This window comes from Sinohyriopsis cumingii, chromosome 5 (genome assembly GCF_028554795.1).
Source record: "Sinohyriopsis cumingii isolate HCF-2022 chromosome 5, ASM2855479v2, whole genome shotgun sequence".
NCBI classification, from domain to species: Eukaryota; Metazoa; Mollusca; class Bivalvia; order Unionida; family Unionidae; genus Sinohyriopsis; species Sinohyriopsis cumingii.
The window spans coordinates 74,698,275-74,708,787 of NC_142965.1; the positions used below are offsets into that span (position 1 = coordinate 74,698,275).

At 33.5% G+C, this 10,513-nt stretch overlaps 1 protein-coding gene across 1 annotated transcript; it reads right to left on the bottom strand.

Annotated features, from left to right (window-relative positions):
• Nucleotides 1–2,917: 2,917 nt before the first annotated feature.
• On the bottom strand, nt 2,918–9,533 carry LOC149799460 (uncharacterized). Its single transcript, XM_089957080.1, has 6 exons — nt 9,385–9,533; nt 7,640–7,869; nt 5,998–6,184; nt 4,613–4,711; nt 3,851–3,961; nt 2,918–3,072 (listed from the first exon to the last, which is right to left on the bottom strand). The coding sequence occupies exons 1-6, from the start codon at nt 9,530–9,532 to the stop codon at nt 2,948–2,950; spliced, it is 900 nt and encodes a 299-aa protein (XP_089813206.1). The 5' UTR covers nt 9,533; the 3' UTR covers nt 2,918–2,947.
• Nucleotides 9,534–10,513: the final 980 nt, after the last annotated feature.

The window sequence follows — 10,513 nt, forward strand, 5'->3', positions numbered from 1 at the left end:
AAATGTTAACGAAAGAACCACCTGAGAGCAAATGTACATATGTGTATGGATAAATGTATGGTGTCGTGCAAAAGCTGGTTACTTGCAAAAGCTGATTACGGAAAAATGCATATTCAAGCGCTTTGCTTACATGCACAGGAGCACAAACTCTATCAGGTATACAAAAACAACAATAATAAAGTGGGACAAATCCATAAAATACAAGATCACATTGTTTCTGTAGAAATTGTGCTCTTGTTAATGCAAATGTTAAAGAACCACCCGAACCACACTCTGTGGCCTTCTCAACTGGAACACCATCTTAAGGTCCGTGTTATAGAAAACAACTTACAGGCAGTTGTACCAATAAATCAGAAATAAAAATGACGCAATATGGATATGTAAGCAAGAAGATGCGAGGCATTTCTGTTTCACCATGCATATGATACGATCGGGAAACAGACCAGCAAAGTAAGATTTCACGACAATATAACAGGTAAGTACAGAAACCTTGCGTACATTGAGTGCAATTTGAATTACTGATAGCCAGATCATCTAACACACTTTATCGGGCTCCGAGTTTTTATCTGTTTAATATCGTGTCTATTCGGCAGTGAAATTTTTCTGGCGATTCAATGCACTGGACTTCTTCAGATATCTGGAAGTAGACTGTGCATATATCAGATATAAACAACTGTCAGATGGTAACATTGACATAAAACGGGTCCTGTTCCGGATTCATACAAATTAACGTTGACCAGCAATCTGTTCTCAGTCATCTTTTAATTAAACCTGTAAATGTTTCTCTTTAAAACTTAACCGACACCATGAAGAAGAGAGCAATCGGGTGAGGAACATTTTGGTATGTGACAAGTGTTGGTGGGATCGGGACCGTCTGGAAAGAATATCCCGTATCCGACTTCAGTTCCTTGGTATCCCAATGTAGACATTTTCAATTAAGCCACAGAAAGAAAAAAAAAAAAACAATGGTTTTAAAATCGTAACACCCAATTCTAAATTAAATCTGAATAAAGTGTTCGTTGTGCAGAATCACTGAATAATGTGCATCCGTGTAGCTCGGAGCAAAGCTAGGGGTTATTAGCTTGAGAATATGTGCTGTTCCTTTTTTCACTCTACCATCTGCTTAATTGTCAGTATGTTGCGTTCCTGTAATGATACCACACACACACACGCACACGCATTTATATATATATATATATATATATATATATATATATATATATATATATATATATATATATATATATATATTGTTACGTGTTTAGGCTCTTACAAAATGCAACAAGAAAAACGTGAAGACAAAAAGATTTATCAAATTTACCAAATAATTTAAAAACAAAAGGGAGAAAAAGAATTTACGGTTTTACGAATCAAATCCAAACATAATCTAAGAATTAAAAATTAGAAATCCTAGAAACAAAACATCCTAATGAACTGAGTTCTAATCCCGATTAAATCCAAAATGGAAGGCAATGACGTATTTTTGGTCAGCGTCGTCCTGATGTATCAAAAGTTATTTGTTGAATCACAGAAAAAAATATTCCAATTTGAATTCTGAATAAATTTCGATAAATGTCATTGTCCAAGAATTAATTCAGAGCACTAGTATTTCCAGGTAAAAGAATCATTTTACTTTTAAAATTAAATAATTAGCCCCAAAACGTGTCACAACATAAAACACCTGGACGCCTCCAGTGTTAAGACAAGTATGACTATTATTTCTCAAAACATCAACAACAAATCTAGCTAAAACACAAAACAGATGCCTGGATGTGGATCAATCCTCTGGAAAACCTAATTGATACAAGTTATTTAAAACATAGTCCAAGTATGGCTTTGGTTCTACTTTATGAATCTTACTCTGAGAAAGAATAAAACAAAATCTAAAAAGTTGTTTACTACAAACTATCACTGGTTATGAATCAAGGTCAGGAACTAGCTCAGCATTAGATACAATGTTTCTATAAAGTTGTTTACGTCAAAAATATTTTAAAAAGCAGTCAGAACTGAAATTTATTCATGTAAATAAAGATACATTACAATAGCAAGATAAAAGATGTTAAACTTAAAATCAAATAAAAATCAAATAGATATATATATATATATATATATATATATATATATATATATATATATATATATATGTATGTATGTATGTGTGTGTGTGTGTGTGTATCTTTAGATTTAAAGTCCTTTCTTTAATTATTAAAATGTGATGCAAATAACCTAAGATTCGTTATCCAGTGTGATCATCAACAACGTCGTTATCGTCATCATCATCATCGTCATTATCATTGTCTGAGTGGTCTTCGTTACATATCTAATATACAAGTGGACATATCACCATATTCAATATGTGTTCAGTACAATCGCTATAAAACAAGATGATAGTGTGGGTAGTTCCTTTTTTATAGATTATTGTGAGTACCATTCATGTAAATTCTGTTCTTCATTTTAATGTCTTACCCTGCTTTCAAGTGTATACGGTCTCTTTGCCTATAATGATTATATTTTTCACTGCAGTGCACTGCTTTCTTCGGTATAGCTGTACTATAGTTTTCACTCTGGTACATTACATCGGTAACGTTAGGGTCATACATTGTCATCCACAGTGTACAACAATGTTCATTGCAGTGCACCGCCTTGTTACCTATAGAGGACTGTATTGTTCACCACTCTGTACAACATGGTTCATTGTAATGCACCACCTTGTTCAATTTCATGCCCTTTACGCTATAGTGCTATGATATTGCAATATTTAGCACGAATAGGGCAACATTTATTTTGAGAGAGAGAGAGAGAGAGAGATTTCTAACGTTAGCTGTCTTTTTCGTCAGATATACTTGAAATTTAATAATAAAAAAGAAATAACTATTTCACTTGCAATTTATTTACATGAAAATATCATGTACAAAAATAAAAATAATAGAAAAAGAAAGTGTATAAACTATTTTTTAAATGGTGAAGGGTACATCATGTGCGGCATTAGCACGTTATTGATAACGTGAATTACACCGTTGGTACAGGCAACGTCAGCAATCATGACCTCGGCGTTGTTTATCATAACTTTCACTACAAAATAAAAATCATTCCTGATTTAGATATTTATGAAAAATTAGGTCAGGATAGATGTCAAGACTTAATATTACAAACATGTTTAGATACTTAAACCTACATTGAATATATAATGATCTAATTTAATTCAGACTTAAATTCTGCCGACTAAATTGATTGATTCGAAGTTCAGAATTAAATTGAAACATGGTTCTGTTTCCAGATTTATATTTAAGAGATAATGATCATATATAACCGGGACTTAAAATTTGCCAACTCAAATTGTTTAAAATTGTGTTTAAATATAAAACTTGGATTTGTTGAATTAATACGAGCAAGGCGGGGGTTACACCAATGAAACTGAAATCTAGATTTAAACTTTATTGTACAGTCTCTTGTTTGATTGGTTGACATATGATGTAAAATTGTCCAATCAGATGTTTTAAGTCCATGATTAGCTTTAGGCTGGAAAAACTGGAACCAAAAGTTGTACCACGTCTACGTGCTGAATTCTTTATCTAAAATTCAGTTTAGACTTAAGGTCTCTAGTGGAAACCAGATAATAGTTTTCAAGGTGCCTTGGCATTCTTCAAAATTTAGACTTTAATGATAGACTTGTAAATATTACTTTTTAATTTTCGTCACGTATGTATGTATGTATGTATGTATGTATGTATGTATGTATGTATGTATGTATGAATGGATGTATGTATATATGTACAAAAGACGGAAATAAGCAGGAAAGTAGGTAATCGATTTTTTTTTTACTTAAGAGCAGTCAGAAAGACTTTCTTACTTCCATCGGTAGTGATCATCAGATTTTGCCCCTCAAAGGTAGGAATCGACATTCCATTGTGGAAGGATGCGCTCCAGAATGTTCCCTCGACCACGTGATAAGTGAGAACATCTAAACCAAGAACAGCATTAGTAACAAATAACATTTAAAACTGATATTTCCCTCATGTATAATTTATAATCATCCGTATTCATTAGGCAGGACATTTCTTTCCAAGATTCGTTTTGTTCCGTATCATTACTAGTACGAAGGAAGCATAATTAAAAAAATTCCAAACATTTATATCGCAAATATGCTTTCCGACATAAAATAAAATGTAATGCAGTATTAGTAACATCAGTAGCTATAGTATTTATGGTAGAGATTTTGCCAGTAGTAATACAGTAGTATGGTTTAATGTTACCTCAACCTAAGTTTTGTTTTAAAACGCAGAAGAGAATTAACATTCTAAAAATATGGCAAATAAGTATAAATGCGAAATAAATTCATAAATCATCCCGTACAATACACTTTCAGTAAAAGTAAATATTGTATTTCCTAGTACAAGATAAAAGACAAAATAAAAAAGTGTTTTCATTTTATTTAAAATAAATCTAAACGATTAATAGCGTAAAGTCAATAACATATAGGATCAAAATTTGCTTTAAATACTACTTTAAATATTAAATCAAACAGGTGGGTGATGAATTTAATATACAGAAGAAGAATTTTGGTGACTTAGAATCATTACGTAGACGTGCATAGTTATTAGTCATACACTACCTGTTAAAGCGGTCTTATTTGCCATAAGTTTTTGAAGTTCGCCTGGAGGAAGTTTCATGAAAGCTTCGTTTGGTGGAGCAAAGATGGTGAATGGCCCACCTAAATTTAATAAACACGTTGGATGAAATTACCACAAGACAATGAAATGTAGATCAAGATAGAACTAAACTAGATTTTATAATCGCATTACATTGTTTGATCCTTTCAAAGAGGAATTAATCTCCCTCGCTCATCTTCGGTAGCTATCAAATATTTTGCTTTTTGTTATTTTTAAAAAACCGTTTTAAAGGCCCAATTAAATTCAGGCTACAAAGCATAATTACGGAAGATAGGAATAGACGCATGGCACTGCATAATAACAAAAGTCTGAACGTATCAAAATATACAATTGAGGCAGTGAGGATTAAAATATGGGGCAAGATCAAATAGAATACAGACTTTCTCAAAGTGTCCATTGTAAAAAGATATCTTTCAGTTCTTGCTTTGCACATTTGGATGAAGTCGATGCAAATACTGAATTGTTTTTGTTGCTGTAAGGCCTCTCTAGACAATAAATTATAAATTATTGCGATCAGTAAATTGCGTAAAAATAACAGCTTTTGTTTGCTCGTTGTGTGGCCGTTATTCCATTGCTTTTATGTTTAATATCTTCTGCATTTATGACGAGTTATCGGCTGTGTCCAAGTCAAACTCTTCCACAAAGTGTCTGCATATCATATCATTTCTTCCAAAACTGCTTTGTCAAGATTCCAAGCAAGTCAGACTAAATCAAGTACCTCGAGGTTTTAAAATTATATCTGAGTAAAAAGCTAGTTATGTTTCTTATAATTAAAAGTATTCTTAAACAAAACATTTTCAAAACTTGCTACTGAGACGGTGAAGCGGTTTGAGAAAAGGCTACAGAAAGTACAAAACTTAATAGATTATATTAAATATCGAAATATTAATATTAATTTGAAATAGTACAATAATGAATAATAATTTTATCCTCTTCTCGTCAACAGTCCCTAGATTGTAAATTTCTCTAATTGTAAATAGAAAATATGCCAGAACTGATGTGGAAAGCATTTTAATGGACTGAAGTACGATTTATTCCTGTACATCGGGCACCTTTATATAACATATTCTACTTAAATACGAATGTAGGTTTCCCATGCCCCCTTCTATTAGACTTGCCTTATTTTGTTCCTAAAATGATAAAGAACTGGTTAATTCATTGAACGACTACTGAACAATACATTAATTAACTGATTGATCGATGTTTAAGAATTTCGACCAACGATTGATTAATTGGTTAAATAATCAACATTGTCTGATTTATTGTTAGATATAAAATGATGATTGATCAATATTATGATTAAATGATTGCTATTTTATTATTTTACCTGTTAGGGATGACGCAAAACCTGCTGTTTTGATTGCTGTCATTAAATAGCTGAATTCCGGTTCCATGAATTCCTCCGGAATGCTTTTCATTGGCATGGGGAAGAGAACTCGGTCCACCATGTGGATAACACCATTACTGGCCATCTGATCGGCTTTAATTATAGGACTTCCATCAGCTGTCATAAGCTGCAATAAATGGCATGATGTCTGTTTAAAGTCGAAGATAAATTTTAGGTACAAGTTTCTACCTGCCGATAGGTTACGATAAGGTAGGTACCATATGTGTGTTGATCATATGTTTTTGTTAGACAGATACGTGTAGATTTTTCACTTACCGTATGAAACAACATATTGCAAGCAATACCTACTGGTGACCTGATTGTGCCAGACGTTTATGCTCATTTGTCACCCGCCCGCCACCAGTCTATCAACATTGATAGGTGATCAAGCACGTGTAAACAGCGTTAAAGATTCATCTGTTAATCACTTATCTGTATTCTATACCAAACACAGTCAAACTCCCTTTAGAACTACTAAATGAAACTGATTTTCCGCAATAAGATTGGCTGTACATGGTCACGTGATACTGATCTGAATTTGTTTACACATCGATAAATTCTGGGACTACTTTCGGTTTTTGTACTGTTTGCAGTACAAAAAGAAACTGATCTGCTGATAATGTTGGTAAATAACGTTAACGCTTTGACCAAATGGTTCCTGTTACGTTCGTTTTCAGAAGTGGTTTAGGCTATCCTCACGTTTCATTTTAACGAAATAAACTTGCACAAATATATTTACAACGCTAGATTTGCTGATTCAAGCATTCCAAATTTCATTTTTTTTGGTTGTTCTTTTATCTTGTTTTGTTAATTTGTTTATTTTTGTTTTGCTTTATTACAATTCGTTTGAAGGTGAGATAAACACAAAAATAGACGGTTCTGAGATGATGTTTTCAAGTACAACGATAGACCTCGCAAGGGATACGCTTAAACGTTACTCTTTTGAATTAGACTAAAGAACACATTTTGATACGTAGTAGCCATTACATACCGTCTCCTTTAAACATGAATGCCTGCATGGGCTCTATGAGAAAACGACATTGTCCATCATTTGTTTTATAATTTAAAACAAAGAAAGGAATAATTGTATTATTTTGTTCAATCATGCATTCATATGTACGTGTTACATTTAAAGCGCAAAAACACGTTGAATAAACGTAGACCAGTACTTTACATTACGAAATTGTTTTCGTTCCATTTCATTCCCTTAAACTTAACTCAATGACTGTTACAAGGATATATAATGAAATTAACATAACTTCATTAGAATGAAATATGTCCGGCTTTCTTGAAGTCTTGAACAACTGTCTTATATTTGCTTTTTGTTAACCGCATTACGCAAAGATCTGACACACAAAATTGCATATTAATGCTGTATTTTCTTTGATAAGGCGTTTTGCAGCAATATAAAATCACAGAGACAGCCAAATGAACGCATGTATTCGTAAATCAGCGACTTAAAGTTCATGGCGTCAATAATTCTGAAGCTATAAGCCAAATAAAGAGCTACTTCGAAATGTTGTGATGCACAAACTATTCCTTGAAGAAATGCAAACAAAATGACCCAATGAAAACTCCTTACCATTCCATTCATGTACATATTGATACGGATTCCAACAGGCATGCCGTCCATCATCATCATGCTGTCAGCCATCATCTCGTTTGTAAGGTGAGAGGACATCATCATGCCGCTGGTTAGATGGTACTTCATGATATCCATCAACATATGTTTGTCTGTCTTCATTCTTTCCATGACATCTCCAGGAAGATTTTCAAAAGCCTCATTGGTTGGGCAAAATATTGTGAACGGACCTATATGATAAAAAGTTCACATTATATGAGTATTATATTTTGCTGTAATTGCATAACCTAGCATAGTTTTAGTTAAATAAATGGTTAATGGTAATCTAGAATACGCTACATTTACAAATTTCTTCATCATATTGTTTGTTTTGTAACTAAGTCATCCAAGTTAATAAAATTATTAATATTGTATACTCACCAATCATGCTACAGTGCTTCAGAGCAAACATCTTCGCAGGCCAAGGTTCCGATATGATAACCCTACCTACACCATGACAAATCGAACATATATATCGGTGCTTTGTCCTAACGTCTTCTATTGAATGTCATGTGTTGGCTCCCTTAGTATCTAATGCCAACTTGCCAACAGCGTGGTGCATTGTACATTGACTAAAAATGGTGATCGCAATTAACCTAAAAAGGATACTTTGGAAGTTTAGCATCGAAAGTATATATATATATATATATATATATATATATATATATATATATATATATATATATATATATATATATATATATATATATATATATACCAGAGAGAAGGCATAATAGGTGCATTTGTGCAAATACGGACGAGCACTGGAAAAGTGCTTATTTTTCAGTCCATTCAAGATGCGTGCTTCCCTTGTCTCTATCGCATAGGAACAGTGTTCAAATTTGAACAACTTAATTTTGACTGGATACGGTGGCTTGCCGCATCCAATAAAATTCGCATAACCGATGCACATAAATATCTGCTCGATACTCCAAGGTGTAGATATGGTTATCACATCGGAACCTTGGCTAGCGAAGATGCAGCGTAAACAGAGCATCTAAACCTGGATCTGATATAATTCGGAAAGACTCTGCTGTAACTTTGGTTATCTGGCAATTACTCTCCATTCAAGAGCTCCGGTTCCGGGAAAATCAGTGCATTTATATTTAGTTACAAGTAATTGTTTCAATTCAATTCGTGTTTTCCTGGGGAAAAAATTGCGTCGTTGATAACAGTATCACAGAACTTAATTATAACATGCAAGGATTAAGCGAATTCATGGCAATCTAACAAGCACGAATGAAAAATAGTCGTTGCAGTGATTTGTGCTTAGAATATAAGTATTTGTGTACGAACAAGTTTCAAAGTGTTTCGCTGATGCTGGTCCGTTTCATCATGAAGCAAATTCACACGGTGAGAAATTCTGATCAAATATTGTCAACGTTTACGTGCAGTTGCAGCGCACAAGGCGCAAAATTTATGCGACTCAAGAATGTTTCAGTTACCTTAACTCATAAATATATCATGTATAGAACAATCCCACAGCTGTCGCCTACGGTGCATCGGAACGTTTTTTGTTATTTGGCAGAAAGCTCGAAATTATATGACACGAAATTTCTTAAATTATCTTCAGATCTTGTTTCTAATTTCTAATATATCGATCAAACATGCCGCTCATCGATTCGAAGGGCATAGCAACGCCGATCTTAGTACTACATCGCGAAATGTGCAAACATTATATGAGAAGTACATTTCTTAACCCTTACCTCCCGTCATTAGTATGTCAGCCATCCCTGCCTCTGTCGCCAATTCAATAAAGGTGGTTGCACCGAGACCCTGAGCCAGCTCTGCCAAGTTGTGCTGTTGCCCGAAGGTAACAGTTAAAAGGCAAAGACAAATACATACGACCTGCATAGCTAAGCACTTCTGAAGATCCGAAGGGGAATGTGTAGGGATTTAGAAAAGGCACCTTATATATAGGGTTCAAGCTGTTGTAGCCACGTGTGGTGGTCGTGGGATTTGTGGCATGTGCAATGACGCGTTATGCAAGATTTTGTTATTATTTTGGTGGTTAAAGATAGCACTCATCGACGACTTTTGACCCCTTTCTAACTCGGGACACCTCAACTGACAAAGGTCAATGAAATGTGATGGGGTCGGGTAATGAGAAAATATATAATAACTTCAGACCAGCTTGATTTGCTGTTTGAAATGGTAACATAGCAGAGGAGGGTGCATCCTAATGTTTTCATCTCTGTTTTGATACAACTCATAAATAAGGAATTATTTGTTTCACACTATATATAGCCAGAACCCAGTTGTATCAATTAGTTGGATCATTATTATATAGACCGTTATCGAAAGATATTTTTGAGGGTTTTATGTGTACCAATCTTATTTCATTCAAGAACATATTATGACTACATACAAAAGTCGCAATTACATTAAGGAAAATATTTAAACACCTGATTTATACTATGAATTAGTGATATTAATCTAACCTCATAATCTTCAGTACAACTAACCGTTTAAGCAGAGATTCTTAGCTGACGATGCAATTAATATCCAATACAATAAGAGAAAGCTTACCAACAATTGAACATCATCCTTTGAATCTTTGGATGAATTAAAATATGCACAGATTGCAAGAAACGTACAAAGATAGCATATCAGTAATTTAAAAAATTCCTCAAATTTGGAAATATCAAACTGGATATAAAAAGTTACAACTCAAGTAGATGTATATAAAAAGCAATTTGTAGCAAGGTACAGTGTGTATGTATTGTATATATTGAAGTAGTGTGCGGAATTGCATTTTTGATATTATTGCTGAAGGAACACATATATGGAATCGAATGTTTCAAAGTATACATTCAGATAAAATGTTTCATTATG